We start from the raw sequence: 17,936 nt of genomic DNA on the forward strand, positions 1-17,936 counted from the left end.
CAAGAGGACAGGTCACATCACAGGTGGAAACAAACACACTTGAAGATGATTGGATGCCCCCAAATCAGGGGGAACTCATTGAGGGCAACAATAATGCCTTTTAGTTACCTTGTAGCTTCTTGGGTCCAGCAGCATGCATGCATCAAATCTCCCGACAAGACTGCCGTCTTGGTCAAGTCCATGATGATCTCAAGGTTAGCGGTAACAGAAACTCTTGTCTCCTACTTAGAACGTTCACCTTTCCCCAGAAACAAGTTAGTCACATCACTGCCTTTGCTTTTTCCTACTTCTGTCCTTCAGAAACTGATTTGAATACAAATTGAATCCCAATACTTAACATACTGCACTTATCAAATAATAATCCTTCAAATCAGTTTCTGAAATCCTTCATCACAGGTTGTCAGACCCAGGAACACAGTAATGGAGATTTTATGGCAAAAAGTCTTCTCGCTAAGAATCAGGGCAACTGACCCTTTTCCCTTTGGATGGTTTCAGAAGATTCAACATTTCTATAGCCACTAAAAAGGGTATTCCATCTAAGACACCGTGATGGTTTCATTGACTGAGTGCCTAGTTCCTGTAGGCTTGGGGCACTGTCCTTTTGATGTGAGCCCAGAATCAAAATGATGTATGTTTGTTGTTGGCAGTAGAATTTTTAAGTTACATATTTATGACTAAAACGGTGTGGAGTCATAAAATAAACACCAAGTGCTTAATATAAATGTACATTTCATAAGTCTGAAATGTCTTTTTGGAGACACTCATGGAGGAATGAAAACGTGATGGTTTAAAGTGCCAGCACCGGAACCAAGTACCCGCATTCCAATTCTGGCTTCAATACTGATGCAGAAAACTCCGCCTCTGTGCACCGGTGCTGAATGGAATCTTGGAGACACAGCTGGGTGAAGTAGAAAAGAAGAGCTTTAATACTTTTCCAGGCAAAGGGGGACACAGCAGGTTCCTGCCTTTGAAAACTGTGTGTCCCAACCCGGGAGGATTTGGTGAGGAGTTTTATAGCAATGGCTCCAGGGTGGGGTTGCTGATAAGAACCAGGGTGTGTGCAGGGCCTGTGCTCCTTTAATCCAGCCTCAGGAGGTCTCCTGATGAGCTTCTGTGCTTCCTGTCTTCTAGAATGAAGAATGCTTCATCTTCCATTTGATGGGGGTTTTAGTTCTGTAAACAACTCAAAGACATTGTTCTGTGCATCCCTGGAGAGGGAACCGGGACCCTGCCCCAAGGCTGCACCATTGTTTCTTGACTGATCTTCCTTTGTCTCTGCATCCCCTCCCTTCCCTGATTAGCAACTGTTTGAACCTCCATGGGAAGGCCATGGACGCTGGAGCCTGCTACCTACAAACAAGAAATGGGGGACGGAAAGGCTTCCGAGACCAGTAGCCCCGCAGGGTCCTGCTTGGTTTTGCTACTCACAAACATGTGACTCTGGTCAAGTTACAAAGCCTTCCTGGGGCTCAGTTTCTCATCTTTAAAATGGGGATTGTATTAATAGTTATGCACAGAGTTGTCATTAATTAATTTATCCATCATTTGTAGAAACTCCATTGTAGAGTACTTCATTGTGGACATTTCAATCAAAAAGGTAGTAATGTGATAACAGCTCTGCAAGATGTAAAATGAAAATAGGCTACTATACTTCACAGACTAGGTGACAGTCGAGTCATGTACCAGACCACACAGATTCTGAGAGCTGGGACATTTCTTCCCCCTTCAGGGCTGAGAATGCTGAACGTGGGTGTACACAGTGATAATCATCTTCAAACAGAAATCTAGGTAGGAAGAAAGAGGTATTAGGAAGTGCTCTGAATTCTTAAAATAGTGTTTTGTTTTTTGTTTTATGTTTTTTGTGTTTTTTTTTTTTTGCGGTACGCGGGCCTCTCACTGCTGTGGCCTCTCCCATTGCGGAGCACAGGCTCCGGACACGCAGGCTCAGCGGCCATGGCTCACGGGCCCAACCGCTCCACAGCATGTGGGATCTTCCCAGACCGGGGCACGAACCCGTGTCCCCTGCATCAGCAGGCAGACTCTCAACCATTGTGCCACCAGGGAAGCCCTAAAATAGTGTTTTTTAACAGACCCAAAGTATAATCATTTGCCTCAGTAAGTGTGAAAAAGAGTGGCTAGAATAATTGGCTGATGCTCACATTTTTGTTTGGTTTTATGTGTGTCTAAAAAGTCATTCAAGAAAGAAAAGAAAGAATGAATTTTTTTCCACACTAACTGTCCGATGGGACAAAAATTGATAACATGAGTGTCTTTTCCACTCATATATCCCTTCAGATACAAACGGAATTCATTTCAGGAATTAGTTTCATTTGAAGACTTTTGCTCGCCTGAGGGCTTAACAGGTCGCTGGTTAGTTCTTACCTTTGGGCTTTGAATAACTCCAGCCTATCTAAAAATACCTTCATAAAATTATCAATGCAGATGCAAATTTGCCTTGCCATAGGGCTTTAAAAAAACACTGGAGACCAGGAATTTTGAATTAGAAACACGTGGAGAGATACACATAGGAATGGTAGGCGTGAAAGAAGCCTAGACTCCAACACCTAGAGTTCATCATAAATTGATTCTTCCAAGGGAACAACTGGGAAAAGAGTGTATTTCTTCCCAGCCCTCATGCTGTAATTCGGTAGCAATCATGAACAGCAAGAGAGGAATGAGAACTCCTTCCCCTTTGTCCTCAAAGACAAGGAGATAGATTCTTTGACATAACTGCCCACAGATGGTGCAGGCTGAGGCATTCCCTGGATGACTAACTTGGCCAGGGTAAACAGGATGCTCCTGCTGGCCCACGCCTTGGGTGGGCTTCGACCCCAGGCCAGCTTTCCAATGCCTTAGTCACCACCCTACCTCCAGGGACCCAGATTCAGTCTGGCTCACATCTTTTATTTAGGCTGTTCCAGAAAGATGCTAGCTGTCTCGGCGCTGTGCTCTTGAACACGTGCGAAAGTTTGTCTATGTATGCCAAGGTCTACCCCAGATCAAAGATGGGGAGGGTAGTCATCATGAAGAAAACTTTGGGACACATGCAAAAGCTTCACGTGGGAACGCTTTGCTCCAAAATCCAGGGCCTCAAAGTGTCGAATGAAACGCACTGGAGTCTAAGGGGAGTCGGGAGACAAAGGTGACATGTACCTGTCACCGGTAGTGTCACCCCAGGCAAATTATCCATGAATTCTCCAACTCTCTGCAGTAACATGGGGGAAACTCCGGCTTTCCTCAAAGGATTGGTGGGAAGATGAAATGAGAAAATATATTTCGAGGTATCTAACAGTTCCTGGGACATGACAGGTGCTTCACAAAGTAAATCTGAATCTGAATGATTCTCTCCTCACTTTTACTTTCCCTGGTTGCCTTCTGTTTAACTAGCAATCTGCAGGGAAAGACATGCTTTTTACCCTCCTAATATCATGAAGGACCAGTAAAAGGTAATCCAGACAATGAGCAAGGAGAGACTGTGGTCCGGGAAGATGGGGAAAGCATCAAAGCCAACTGTGCCCATAGAAATAAAATTTGGGAAAATAAAACGATGCCTTAGGATGTCACAGGGCTGTTTTAGGAGAGAAGAGAGCAGGCACTTTTCTGACCATAAAGATGACAGACGGCTGAGATTAGTAATCACAGTAGAAAAGGGTTATGACAAATCTTTGAACTATCCTGAACTTCAAAAGCAATTGAGGGAACCTTGATGTGAGATGAGTTAAGCTCTCTTTCCCTGCCTGCTAACAAACAGCACTCTTTTCACATTCGTGAAGTTGCATACTGAGGCTCTGGGCCCCTTTTACAAAGGCTGACAGCCAAGGAAAGACTGCCCTTGAAACAATGATCACAAAGTGAGAGGGTCCTTCTCTCATGACCTCTGAAAGAAGGGGCTCACTGTCTGAGAAAGGAAGATCCGTGGTCGTGTCTTGAGTTTTTTACTACAATTTGTCACCACGTGGACAGAAGCCTGCATAGCCTACACATGATTTCGGGGGAGAGAAAAATGACATTTATTGACTACGGGATATGATCAAACAGTGTTTGGTGGTTTTCCGAATTTTCAGGGGGTGCCCCGATCTCAGGATTGTTCCGGATGCCCCCCGTGGGACTCTGTGGAATAGCAGATCGGATGTCCGTGCTTGGCTAATGACGACAGAATTTCCTTATGATTTACAGCTCACTTATGTACTGTACTATTTTTCTTTACCTCGGAACCACACTTGGAATCTTTTGATGATACCACACAGATATTAAACATTAAAAGGTGGCTATCCACACATAATTTATTGTTTTCCTGAATTCAATACAATTCCTGACACTTGCCTTAGTCAGTGATTTCCAAACTCTTTTTTCTCCCCTTCTTTTTGGTTATCGGTAGAATTTCTCTTTCCCAACCAGGATCATAACAGGTAAAAGAGAACTACCAGGATGGGATGGACCTGGGGAGAAGCACCTGCTCGTCCTCTCTTGCCAGCCTCCAGGCACCTCTGAGTTAAGGCCAGGAAACTGGTGCTAGTCCCGTATCATCACAGAAGCACAATTAAGTTGAAAAAGAATTGACATCACTACCTGTCGTAGCTTAGAGAACGGAAGAATTCTAAAGCAGTAAGAGGATGGAGACAGACTCCACTGTAAGTGTCTCCTGTAAGGAAAAGGGGCAGAGAGGATTCTAGATCAAGGTTGTGCTGTTTGTTAGTAGTGAAGCCAGCCTAAGTCCGGGGTCTCCCGTCTCCCGGTGAAACAATCTTTCGATGTGGTGGCTCTGAGTTGGCCAGGGTTCCTCTTTCTTTGGGGCTGTTTCTGGCTCCTTACTCGCTCTGGGTTCTGAGTCAGACAAGCACTTATGAGATTCTGACAAAAAAACCTTTGCATACTCAACCGTGATATCCAGAAGGAAACAGCAGCTTGAGTTCAATGGGCAAAGCCACCTCAAGGCCTGTCCTTATCTCCCGTTTCTCTGGGTCACACACCTTTAGCTTCTCACCTCTGGACTCCCCTCCCTCAAAAGGCCACAATGAGAAAGTACATCTGCTCCTCTGAGAGCGGGGCCCCCACACAAGCCTCTACCGTTTGCCTCGGCAAGCAAGCCTTTCTGATTCCAGCTGCACACGGGGAGGTAAGGGGTGACCGATCTAGATAAACAAAATATAAGGAAAAGTGTATTTTCTGTTTTTAGGGTGGAAAAACACAGTATTAATATATCCTGAGATCTCTGAAGAGAGCGAGGTCATGTGTTTCTCGGGGTAATTGGAGAGAGTGGAGAAAGAAAAGCATGATTCTGAGAGAGATTTTACTGCACTTCTTCTTTCCCCCAGAACAGTCTTTATTCCTGCTGTGATCTGTGGGCATTCACTTTGCTTACTAATGACACCCCCAGCTCTCAGCCTCATTTAAATGTGTATAGAAGTGTTGCTGGACTTCCCTGGTGGCGCAGTGGTTAAGAATCCACCTGCCAATGCAGGGGACATGGGTTCGAGCTCTGGTCCGGGAAGATCCCACATACCACGGAGCAACTAAGCCCACGCGCCACAACTACCGAGCCCGCGAGCCACAGCGACTGAAGCCTGTGCACCTAGAGCCCATGCTCCACAACAAGAGAAGCCACTGCAATGAGAAGCCCGCGTGCAGCAACGAAGACCCAATGCGGCCAAAAATAAATAAATAAATTTATTTAAAAAAAAGAAAAAAGAAGTATTGCTAGTTAGTCATTCTAGAAAGTAGTGGACACTTAGGTTGCTAGTTAGTCATTCTAGAAAGTAGTGGACACTTCGGTTCATAGCGCTCTGAACTTCAGAAACTCCTGCTCAGTCATCTGCCACTAAAATACTGAAAAGTTCTGGGAAAAGTCAAAATTGTTTTGCATGTGTCCCTGTGTGTGTGTGTGTATGTGTGTGTGTGTGTGTGTGCGTGTGTGTGTTAGGACCGAATCAGAAGAAGAGCAAGAAAACTTGTAATATTTGATTTTCTGGGCAAAATATACGGCCCCATGGTTCCTGCCCTCCTGAGTGTTAAGTGATTAGTTGAATGGATAGTTGGCTTTAAGTCTTATTTCATTTCAAAAAAAAGTTAGTAGCGACATCCACCCTCCCTTCCCCCAAAAATGATCATTGCTAAGAACCGAGTACCTTCCGGCATGTTCCTCATCAGGAATTTGTAGGTGGCACACTACATATATTCAGCCGGAGTGGGCACGCCTGCTGAAGCTTTAAGAAAACACGAAAACCACAAAGAATGTTCCCAATTATTTTCTCCTGGTGGGCGGAACAGATGCCTTTCCTCAAGGAAAATGCTTTAGGCCAAAACAAAGCCATATTCATTCAGAATCTATTGTTTAGTAACTGCAGACTCCAGGTTATATAAAATTTACTTTCGATGCAAGGATCCTACTTTCCTAGGAAGGGTTTATAAGCAGAATGGAGCAGAGGATGATCCAGTGTTAAAATAATCAACCTTGCCAAGGGCAAGAGCAGTTCAAGAGACACTAGTGCAAGGCCACGGAAGGGAACCCAGGCAATAGCGATGTGGGCGGATTTGGTCCGGAGTCCTGCAGGGGCACCTGGCTGGCTTTATTTATAAGGCCAGTGCCAAAGCAATCTGCAGACTATGGATGAGGTGAAACGCAGAGGTGGAGGATTATTCTAGATCGTGTGTAACTTTTCAAATACAACCTCCATGCTGAAATTCCAGGGCGAATGTAAGTGACTCCAGTCAAGAAACCTGCCAGTCAGTCACGAGTGTTTCTTTATGAGCTCCCTGGGCCAGGCACTCTTCTAGCCAATATGAAACGATACAAAAGAAAGGGTAGTCATCACCTTTATAACCTCGTGAGAGCAAATGGATTAAATCTGCACACACACACATACACACACTCTATGTGGGTGGTCATCAAACTCAACGATATAGACATATAACAGCGACATTTAGAAAAATCCTGATTAGGAAATTAAAAGTACCGAATTCGAAAAACCGGGGAGCGATTAGTTTCAAGACAAATAGATTAGAGTGTGTTCATAAAGCATGTCTTTTACATAACGAGTCTCCTTAAGCTATTAAAACTGGGAACTCTCCCCCAGATCTACAGACCACGTTTAGAACATATTTCCTGCGCAAATATGGATTCACACTGGCCTTGAGGGGCTGCTCAAGTGAAGACACTATCAAGGCCTGTGTCTGCTAAACTGCGGCGTCTTCATGGTCAGAGACTGGGCTTTCCTTATCGGCCTTAACATCCTGCCCTCTGAAGACAGAAGTGGTGAAGCAGCAAGAATGAACCCATGGGAGAGGTGAGCAAAGGCCTCAAAGGGGAGTTGAGCCACGGAGAATTTTAAGAGGGGAAAAAAGAGAAGAGAACTAGGATGTTACAAGCAGAGAGGTCAACTTGGCTGGGCTCGGTGGGCATCCGAGCAGAGGAAGGGGGCTTGCCACGTTCAGGGGGAAGGCTCCGCCCCTAGTTGGGTCCACGGTGGGGGCGTCCCCGCCCGAGCGTCCCTGGACCTTTCCCAGGGCGGGTCCCCTCCGTACTCACCAAGGGCCTAGCCGGGCTGGGAAGGGCGGCTGGCTCCCTTGGCAGGAGCCCTGAAAGTCTGCCTGTATTTCAGCTCACCCCCTGGGGCTCCATCCTTCCCCCGGCCTTACCTGGTCCTGTCGTTCGCCTTGGCTCTTTGACAGGAGGTGGGCGCACTTTGTGCTTTGCCTGCCCTGGCACTTGCTTGACACCTAATTTGAGGCAGGTTTCACGAGGGCAGAGACTTTTGCTTGGTTTCATGTCTGCAGCCCTAGAACAGTGCCCGGACTCAGGAGGCATTCGGTCCCTACAGTGTTTGTTAAAGGAATAAATGGTGTTCTTATCCCGGCCATTTGTCTTTACTTTTACTTTTTTCCACTCCCTGCTTCAGAGGGCTGGAAGCTGGAGGCAAAGACCTCCCTGCGTTCCGGCTTCCCTCCTTCCTCGGACGCAGAAAGCCTGGCCGAGGGTCCCAGCCGGGCCTGGGGATGGGGATGCCCTCGGGAAGGAACGAGGAGCCCCGGCCCGGAGGGGGAGGGCCGCGGGGAGGCGGGGAGGCGCAGGAAGTTCTTCCCTCGTCCCCCGGCTCCGGCAGCGCCCGCCGCGCCCAGCCGGCTCGTCGCGTGGCGCCCGGGGAGCCCGGGCCGCATCCCCCCGCCGGGGCCCCGCGGCACCCCGCGCGCGCGCCGGCACCTGCCGGACCGCCCGGGCGCGCGGGACCCCGGCCACCCCCCGCGGCGCCGGGAAGGTCGGGAAGGGGAGGGGACACGCGAGGTCCGCGCCGGCCTGCTCCGCGCCTGGGGCCCGCTCGCCGCGCCACCCGAGCGCGGGGAAGGGGACTCTCGAGCAGCCCCTGCGCGACCCCTGCCCGACCTCCAGCGCTGCGCGGGGCGGGCGCGCGGGACCGCCTCCAGGTGCTCGATCCGCGCCGCGCGCCAGCCGGGCAGCGCGTCCCGCGGCCTCCGTGCGCCCGGCCCGGGGCGGCCTCGGCCGGGACCCCGGCCCCGCTCGGGACCCCCCCGGCCCCGGCGCCGCTCCCGCGCCTGGGCCTCCCCTCCCCCTCGGGCTGGGGGCGGGGCGGCCGCGGCGCCCGGAGAGCGCCCCGACCGGCAGCTCTGTGATCGATCGGAAGGTGCCGGCCGCCCCGCGGGCTACAGGCCGGCCCCGCGCGGCCCCGCGCGACCCCCGACCCGCCGCCGGGCCGTCGGCCGGCTGACAGGTGCTCGGGGCCCTGGCCGGGGACTCGGCGGCGCGCGCGGCCCCCGCGTCCCCCCCTCCCCCTCGCCTTCGCCCCCATCCCCCCCCCCCCTGCCGCCGCGGCGCGGCGCAGGATCTGTTCAGACCTCGGGGAACTGGTTCAGGTCCAGGTTCTGCTTTGATCCTCGGCGCAAACTGGAGACGCCGAAGAGGGCCCTCGGAGAAAGCCTTGGATGGGAGGATGTGGGAAGGAGCCCGCGGGGCTCGGCGGCGCTGAGCCCGGCCCGCAGCCCCGCCGCCCCAGTGCCCGCCGCCCGCGCGCCCGCCCGCTCAGCCCAATGCTCCTCTTCGTGCTCCTGCTGCTGACATCCGCCCTGGCCGGCCAGAGACCCGGGACCCGGGCTGAGTCCAGCCTGAGCAGCAAGCTCCAGCTCGCTAGCACCAAGGAGCAGAACGGTGAGTGCCCCCGCTCCGTCCCCTGCTGCGCCGCCCGCGCCGCCCGGCGCTCCCGGGCGGGACGCACCCCGGCCCGCGCGCCGCGTTCGCGGAGCTTCCGCGCAGCCTGCGGCTGAGGCAGCGGCCGCCGGGCTCCAGCGGGGCAGCCTGAGTGTCCCCGCAGGCGCCGCCTCAGCGCGGACATGCTGGGAGCCCTGGGGGGCGTCAGGGCCAGCGCGCTCGCAAGACCTCTCGTCGCCGGAGTCCTAAGTTCGAGAACTGCCTCTAGACCCGAGTCCGACACGAACGCGTCCTGGCATGTTTAGCTCTCCTTCGAGCTTTTTGCCCTGGGGAGGGGTGTCCCAGGACGTGTGTCAGCCGCATTAATTGAAGCGCTCGCGGTGGAAAGGCATCAATTAATCAGTAAGTAGATAGCAAGCCAAGAGGTCGAGGGGCCCCGTGGACGTGTGCAGGGGGGAATTAAAAAAATGTATTTCTCTTGTGCTCTTTTTTTTTTTTTTTTTTTTTAAATGTGCCTTTGTACTGCTGAAGCCCTTACCGTTCTGGTGGTGTGTTTTTATATGCGATGGTGAGTGACTGCTATTTTGTGTGTGCTGGAAACGACTTAATCCTGCATAGGAAATGAGAATTACTTTCACCTTTCAAGTGTACCTGAAATGTTTAGAAAACTCTCAGATGCAAGTTCCCTTGGGCTGGGATCGCACAGAGCCGGAGAAAGGCTCCTTTCATAAAGCCAGGGCTGCTTCAGGGTGTGTAATTTGCTTAGCCTCTGAACCCCATATGATTTACATCATTCAATTTCTAAACCCTTTTGCTCTTGATCTAACATTATGAAGTCATTTTTGAGACTACTTTGTAAATAGAAATTTTATACTGCGCATGAAACCACAATGTCAATGCAGGCTGTCTAAAATTAGAATATTAAACACCCTGTTTACAAGTGGCGGCTCTTGGTGTTATTTGAAAAGAAATGTACATGTTTTTACTGCTTTGTATGCCATCTGTTCAGAATGCAAGAAGGCTGTCACTTCATGAACCGTGCGAAACGAACATGAGCAGCATGCCTAGGAGATCAGAATGCCCTGTACTGTGTTTTTTAAGTCACAAGCAACTTTTTGTCGGTTTTGGGGGGGTGTCTCAGAGCTTCAAGTTTGGATTGAAACTCTCCAGCGTGTTCACCTTTAAGAAAGCACAGCAAGTTCTAGAGTCCAAAAAGAGAGAAAATAAGGATTCCTGGGACCTTTGTAGCCATTATCTGTACTCGGTGTTTGGGCAGCAAGACAAGGCATCACATTTATCAGCTGATAGTACTGTGGTTGCTTCTTACGACTTGGTGATGTGATGGGACGAGGCACCTGCAGGCTGCTTGAGCTGCTGATCAAAGGGATCCACCTCCAATCACGGGGACTGCAGAGGGCCGGGGGCACGGGGCCGGGGCGGGGGGCGAGGGGGGGATCAGAGAAGCCACAGCCACTTGTACCCTGGCAGGAGATGGATCAGACCAACCTCTGTTCTTTATGACGTAAAATAAATGCCCAGTTCAAAATATCGCTTCTTACTGGACCAAGTTTCCCCAAATGGCCATGCACCGTAACCCTGGCTCCTGGTTTCTGTTTTTTTTTTTCTTTTTGTTCCATCCCAGGTCCTTTCTCCTAATGCTCTGACTTATTTATCAGGCCTGTCCTGGCATCTCTCATCTTCCCGAGTCCCTTCGCGACGTGTACTTGTCATTGTCCTTTCCTTGTCATTCTTTCTTGTGGTCCACGTGCCATCATCGCTTTGTAACGAGGCCCAGAACTTTCACCGGGGCCTTTGGCCACTTTCCGGGGTCGATTCACCACGCTCCTGAGAAGTGGGTTCGTGAAGCCAGGCCACACACATTGTGTTGCCGGCAGAGGCTGAGCCATTTCCATTCCTAAGATGCATGATGCTAAAAATAGCCGGGTGGTTTCCTAATCTGTGTGCAGAGGACTGGTCTATGTTTAGCCTTTGGGAGGGTTGGCAGCCGGAAGTAAGTGGAGGTGGAGGAACCGCTCACCTTGCGGTGCTCAGCCTGAGAAGCGGGGCGGCCAGCGCTAGGGGGCGGTGTAGAGCTATCTTCCCGCGCATGGAAGGTTCCAGGATGCGAGGGTAACAGGTGGGTGCTAAGGAAGATCCCCCGGGAAAGTGAGCGGCTTTGCTGGAAATTTCCCCTCTTTTTGTGGCTTTCAACTTTTCCACTCCGTCATGTGGGCATTTTTTTTTTGCCCTCTTACTGAATTATGATTGGTTTCTGATTGCCCTGTTGCCCCTCTCAATGTAGATGAGAGTCTGATTCCCCCTGTACAGACCCACCTGAGGGTACCACATAGAAAACGCCATTCGCCCAGTCTGTGCACTGCGTCATATTCAGAAAGGTCTTCGAAGAAGTGCTAAATGTGACATGTCCAAATTGATCTGTTGTGACAGTTGGAGATCATTCTGTCTACCATGGACCGCCCCCCTCCCCGATGGATGGTTACTGTCTTCCCTGGAGAATTCCAGAGTCTCCTGTGGGGTTGACTCCATCAGATCCCCAGGCCTGCTCAGTTTCAAAATCAACTGGGTGTCCTGAGCCCTGTCATATGTGGAAATTGATTGCTCTAACCGATGCTGGGCACTTGGATTTAGACTGGGGCAAGGGAGGCACTTCAAAATTAGGTGTGAGGGCTCAGTGTCACTTACCCTGTTTTAGTTACTTGTTTCTCTCCTCAAAACTCTGTTGCAGTTCTTGCCACTTTACTGGAAAAATAGTCTTATCCTCCAGTACTATGAGGTGTCTTTGTGTCTTTTTTTTGGCCTCGTTGCTCAGCTTGTGGGAACTTAGTTCCCAGACCAAGCATTGAACCTGGGCTCCATGAGTGAAAGCGCGGAGCCCTAACTAACCGCTGGACCACCAGGGAACTCCCACCTTTGTGTCTTTCATTCTTAATCTGACTGCTGACAATGAAGTCTCACATATCCACCAAGGATCTGCCCCCAGATTTAACGTAGAGAGGGAGATGAAAGATCAGAATGCTGACGCAGGTAGGGTTTCTGGCCTGGACGCGCTGTACGGTCATGGGGAAATGACTGTGGTCTGCATGCACTCCTTTTAGGAGACGCCTCCTCCCAGGAAATGGGTGAGTTCTGGGATGCCGCTTCCAGGCTGTAGCAGAGGGAATCAGGTGCATCTCAAGTGAAACGGAACATAGCTTACTTTGTTTATCGCGTGTGTTTAGCCCCACTAGACACCAGTCACAAGGTTGTCGGTGGGATGAGGCCTCACCCACCTTGTGTCACTGGGAAGGGATTTTAATTTACCCATAGCCCTGAAACATGTTTCTGACTGTTCTCCTATTAACTGTGGTGAGTGTAGATTTGGGATATGTCTCTGTTGACTAGGGTTTTCCTTACGAATATTATTTTTAAAAATTTAAGTGCAGTTGATGTATAATATCATGTAAGTTACAGGTGTACAATATAGTGATTCACGATTATTAAAAGTTATACTCCGTTTATAGTTACTGTAAAATATTGGCTATGTTCCTGTGTGGTGTAATATATTCTCGTAGTTTATTTTCAGCATAATAATAGCGTACCCCTCCCCCAGATTGCCCCTCCCCCTTCCCTTTCCCCACTGAACATCCTTTATTGTTTGTGCACTTGTCCTCAAGGGCTTCTGTGGCCTGTGCGGCCATTTACTCTGGGGACAGATGGTCCCCTGGTGATGCCTCGCTCAGTACGTGTGCCTTGTGTTTACGGCTTTTCAGTGCGTCTCTTTCAGTGCCAGCTTACCCCTCCTCCCATTGCAGTGTGCCCATATCCACTCCACTCCCCTCTGCCCTATGTAGCAGCTTCAAAGCTGTATTTGACTGCAAGACAGATTGTCACAACCTTTAGAACAGTGTCCAAGAGTACATAGCTCTGCCCGAGGACCCAGGGGACTTTCCTGTTAGTCTATAAGTTGTCGTGCGTGACCTTTGTGACATTTATTTTTGTTATCTAGAGGGTTTTTTTTTTTTTTAACTTCCTCCTGGTTCTCTGCTCTGTTTGGGGTAGTTGAGGAAGTTGGAGAAGTGAAGTACCATTATGTAATGATGAATATTGCTTTTCACCATAGGTGACAAAAAAATCCCCCTGCTATTTTATGGTGACTTTTCCTCTTCTCCCAGCTGTTACCTTCTACCCTTAACCTTATAAACTTGGTGTTTACCTCTGAAAGGTAATTAGAAAGTACAAAGGTCTGTATGAAGCCTCAGGGACTATATATCATTTTTTGAATAGTTGTAAATAGATGCTGGGGGCCGACCCTACACTTTTCCTCCTTGGTGTATTTTGTAGTGCCCTGTGTCGGGCACCAACGTCTTAGCTTGGTTTATTCTTAGTTCATCCTTCCTGAAACCTATTCCTTACATATCTTCTTGACATTCTCTAATACTAAATGTTTTTTTCAACATTTTGGTGCAAAAATTGTTTTATCTATAAACTTGCACACTTTTTGTAGAAATAGAAATCTAATGATAATGTGATGTGTGTTAAATAAAGAATAATTGAATTAGTGCATTTGGAATGTCCACCTTCCCCCCGAAATGTTCCCAAGACTGCTAAACATTTCCCTAGATGTTTCTTTTCTTTTCTTTTTTTTAAAAAAATATTTTATTTTATATCGGAGTATAGTTGGTTAACAATGTTGTGTTAGTTTCAGGTGTCCAGCAAAGTGATTCAGTCGTACGTATACATATATCTATTCTTTCTCAAATTCTTTTCCCATTTAGGTTATTCCAGAACACTGAGCAGAGGGGAGGTTTCTGTTTGTATCAACCAACATGGTAGAAGTCGTAATAAAAGTCCCTTCATTTACTTGGTCTGCTTTTGATGCCTCTGATGGTTTTATTTGCAAGTGTTATCCGTAGCCAGAATATCTCTGTATGACGCTATATAATTTCTGTACACTCATTGGTTAAACAGTCTCTGTGAATTATTTTTCTCTACCACTGCCTCCACCTGTGATTTTTTTCCCTTGCATCCCCTTTCTCTGTCTCCTGAGGATACGTCTAGTGGTTGATTTTTGGCTGGTAAGCACGGGGTACGACTAAACCCATTGTGGAAATACTGAAACATCCCCAGTGGGTTGAGAAGGAGCCTGGCCACTCCTCCAGGACAGATGGAGCATCTTTGAGCAGAAGCCACAGCGTTAATGCCCGGCACAGCTGGGGACATCGGGGACACTGCTCCAACCCTGCTGGCCTCCTTCCTGACGGATCTGTGCACCTGCCACACTGATGCTTAAGCCTTTTGACACTTTCAGCTATGGACAGTTTAGTTCACAGGGGAGTTAAAACTCCTGTCTCTTCTCCCCATTGCTGGGCCCTCAGGCCCGACCCACCTGCAGCTTGAAGGACCTGGAGAGAAGAAAGGGTACAGCCTCCTTCAAGCCTCCTTCCTGCAGCTTCTTTGCTTCGAGCCTGTCAAGGGTGGAGGCCTGGGGCTGAGATGCGTCAGGGGACGTGGCACGCGTGGCGTGAGATTGCAGCCCTCAGGTGCCTGTTCCTGGTTTCCCAGGCAACACCGGGCAGCTTCTTTGGCCTGGGTACCACCTTCCTGCCATCTGGGTTAAAGAGACCACCTTCTCTGCGAGGTCTTTTTCCTGACCACTTTCATTAACCACCCCTGTTGATCACGTCAAGTGTAATTCACCGCATAACACTTACCACTGTGGTATTACGCTTGTTTATTGGTTTATTTATTGTCTCCCTGCCACCCCTGTAGATTGTAAGGTCCCTGAGAGCGTGGCCTTGTCTGACTTGCCCTTTGTGGGTGCGTCAGCACCTGGAACTAGGGTGGCATAGCGTAAATATTTGTTAGACGGTTCTGGGTGTAGCACCTTGCTCAAGCAGGACTCTGGTGTTGCCTGGAATAGCCGCCCGTCTTGGAAGGTGGCTTTTTGATTCTGGAACTTTCACCATTGCTTGACTTTTTGCAAAGGAAGATTCACTTGCTTATGGGTTGGGATGGGAGCCACCAGTGAGAGTTCTCCTTTGTCATCTTGGTAAATGTACCACATGACCAGGAGTGTGTATACCAAGCCGGTGGGTAGGTTTTCTAGAAATGGTGCTCGTTACTCTCTTAAAAGTGCCACGGGGGTGTGCACCTCTGTAGTGCTGCAGCTGGGTCTCATGCATGTGATCTGGGCCCAGGACTGTGCAGAATGGTGAGATTGAATGGCCGACACACTCCAGCATCAGTGTACTTCCCACCTTCTGCTTGTGGCTCACGGAGAACGAGCACAGGCTAGAAATCCGCAGTAAATCTGGCAGGTGGAATGTCAGGGCCGGATGGGTCCCAGGAGTCCGTCCACAGCGATGTGTACAGTGAGGCCTAGACCACCGAGGTGACTTTGTCAAGGTTGCGCTGGAGGGTAGCCGGGTTCAATGGCTTATGGGCTGATAATGTTTTCCTTCCATGGGAACCAGTGAGTCAAATGGCGTTCTAGTTTCAAAATTCCAACACTTGGCATAAATGCATTTCTTTACTGTTTTAGGAGGTTTCATGCTTTGGGGGTTGTAAGGGCAGCTTGGGCTCCCTTGATCCTGAAACATTCTTTACAGGCACGCTAAAGACAGCAATCTTGGAATAATCCTATTAACGATGCAGAGCAGATACTCTGGCTAAGGTCTACGGTAACACCTCTGTTGGGGTAGAAATCTGACAGTTTGGCAAATGACTTGAAATACTTCCTTTAGAATTGTTACGTGACGTGCTGGGATCGAATTTTCAGTGGGTCCGTGGATGAACAATGTTTATTGGCATATTTTGCCATATTTCTTGATGATGCTGAGGGGGAAGGCTGACATGGGAAAGCTTGGTTCCACTGGGAGGTTTTCTTTTCTTTTCTTTCTTTCTTTTCTTTTCTTTTCTTTTTTTTTTTAACAATTTTGAACATTTTATTTATCAGGGTGTCTCAGTGGTGAAGTACCGTAGAAGTGAGTAAATAAGCATGGTGTAGTGAGCTCTAGAACACACAGCCTGTTATTCTTTTGCAATGGATGTAATGAGTGACTTTAGCCTTTATTTACACTATATTATACAGGGCATTCTATTCAGAGGTTCAGACTGCTCTTAAAGTCAAGAGCATCAAGGAAATAAATTCGTAGCTGTGGACTCGAACGGCTTGCCTAAAACAGGATTCATTTACCTTTTTAAAAAAATTTTGTTTACAGAGCTCAAAATCTGAGAACAAATGAGCTACAGTTATAAAGAGGAGTTATGTTAATTACGTTGATCCTTAAAGCCAAGTTCGTAAGCGTGATGTTTTTGGTAGCATGAGCTCACTCTGTGGTTTAGGTCGGGAGGATCCATTTCACATGGAGTTCAGCTCCTCTTATCTGCCATCTGCCTTCACGTCGGGCTTTCTGCCCCACCTTCAAGTGGTTATTCCCAGTCCCCTGGTGACGGGGCAGCCGCCCCCTTGGACATCCGCCTTGTTGCAAAGCCAAACCATCTTTGCCAGGCAAGCTTCACTAATTTTGCTTTCGTGGTGTTAGGCTTAATTCCTTTTTATTTTCAAACTGTGATTTTTTTCTTTTTTTTCGGATTTGGCATTTTCCCCATTGAAGAGTAGTTGAACCATCTCTCAACTAGGGGATGGTGTGTCGGGTTGTTGCAGTGTCTGGGGGGCAGGCAAAGCGGGTGTCTGGCTCCTTGAGAGAAAACACCATTCCCAGACAGCACGAGGCCCGTCGATGGTAACCAGTGTGCAAGGACGTGGCTCTGCATTGCACCTGTATATGCTGAGCGCTCATGAGAAACCGGGATGCGCTCCCGGGAAAGGCAATATTTGGATGCCGCAACGGGGCTCGATTCAGTGGGACCAAAGGGTCCCTGGTGGGTCTCTGGTTTTGTGATGTTGATGATGACTCCCCGAGAACCTGCTGGGTGCGGCGCTGATTCATCTCTGTAACCCCCCCACCCTCGCCACACACACACCCCGTGCGCTATTGGGAGGAACACCGAGGCTAGGCTGGCCAAGTAGCCAAGGTCGCGCAGCTGGTGAATGTTTGGACCTGGCTCTGACTCCAAGCCAGGACTCAGCCACGCGCCTCCCCCGTCATGAGTTAATGGTCTAACGTTTTATTAGAACATTGTTTTTAAACAGCAATTTATGAGCTTGTGTTCTGTGCTGAGCTCTGCCCGAGGTGCCGGGTACACAGAGAAGGAGATGCAGCCCTTGCCCTTGCGAAGCGCTGTCCAAGGAGCGTGGCAGCTCTGGAGTTTATCTCCAGGTCTGTTAGTTCTGGGCTCCAGGAGCTGTGGGAATGCAGAGGGCTTTACCGTACCCCCCAGATCCTCTGCTGATTGACCAGGTGGTGGATTCCGCCCGGAAAAGAAGTGCATGGAGACAAGCTCCCACGGGGGAGATGACATACTTTGAAGTGGGCTTGAGAAGGGAGAAGAGCAAAGTGTTCTAGGCCGAGGGGACAGCCTGCAGCCCAGGATGGAAGCAAGTCTGGGGCTGAGGATGAGCAGAGGCAGGGGAGATGCAAGGCCCCGGTGCCGTGTGCAGGGCAGCTCAGAAACAATGCAGGGGGAGGTTGTCTTTACTCTGCAAACAAGAAATGCTGGAGAGGGGATGGAGAAAAGGGAACCCTGCTGCACTGTTGGTGGGAATATAAATTGATACAGCCACTATGGAGAACAGTATGGAGGTTTCTTAAAAAACTAAAAATAGAACCACCATATGACCCAGCAATCCCACTCCTGGGCATAAACCCTGAGAAAA

At 49.3% G+C, this 17,936-nt stretch overlaps 1 protein-coding gene and 1 long non-coding RNA gene across 4 annotated transcripts in view; one reads left to right on the forward strand and one right to left on the reverse strand.

The window, feature by feature from the left end:
• Positions 1-389: 389 nt before the first annotated feature.
• On the reverse strand, positions 390-8,936 carry LOC309798914. Its single transcript, XR_014293252.1, has 3 exons — positions 8,848-8,936; positions 7,636-7,811; positions 390-1,784 (listed from the first exon to the last, which is right to left on the reverse strand). It is a non-coding gene; the product is annotated as an uncharacterized lncRNA (long non-coding RNA).
• Positions 8,574-17,936, forward strand: part of PDGFC (platelet derived growth factor C) — a 210,330-nt gene continuing 200,967 nt past the window's right edge. Inside the window, exon 1 of one of the 3 annotated variants that reach the window (XM_082611652.1) lies at positions 8,574-9,157. In XM_082611652.1, coding sequence (XP_082467778.1) covers positions 8,935-9,157 — 223 coding nt within the window. In that variant the 5' untranslated portion in view covers positions 8,574-8,934. Of the gene's footprint in view, positions 9,158-9,316; positions 9,560-17,936 lie in introns of those variants that run through there. The other 2 variants (XM_082611653.1, XM_082611654.1) reach the window with 2 other exon arrangements.

The sequence above is a fragment of the Mesoplodon mirus genome (assembly GCF_964341445.2).
Source record: "Mesoplodon mirus genome assembly, chromosome: 2".
NCBI classification, from domain to species: domain Eukaryota; kingdom Metazoa; phylum Chordata; class Mammalia; order Artiodactyla; family Ziphiidae; genus Mesoplodon; species Mesoplodon mirus.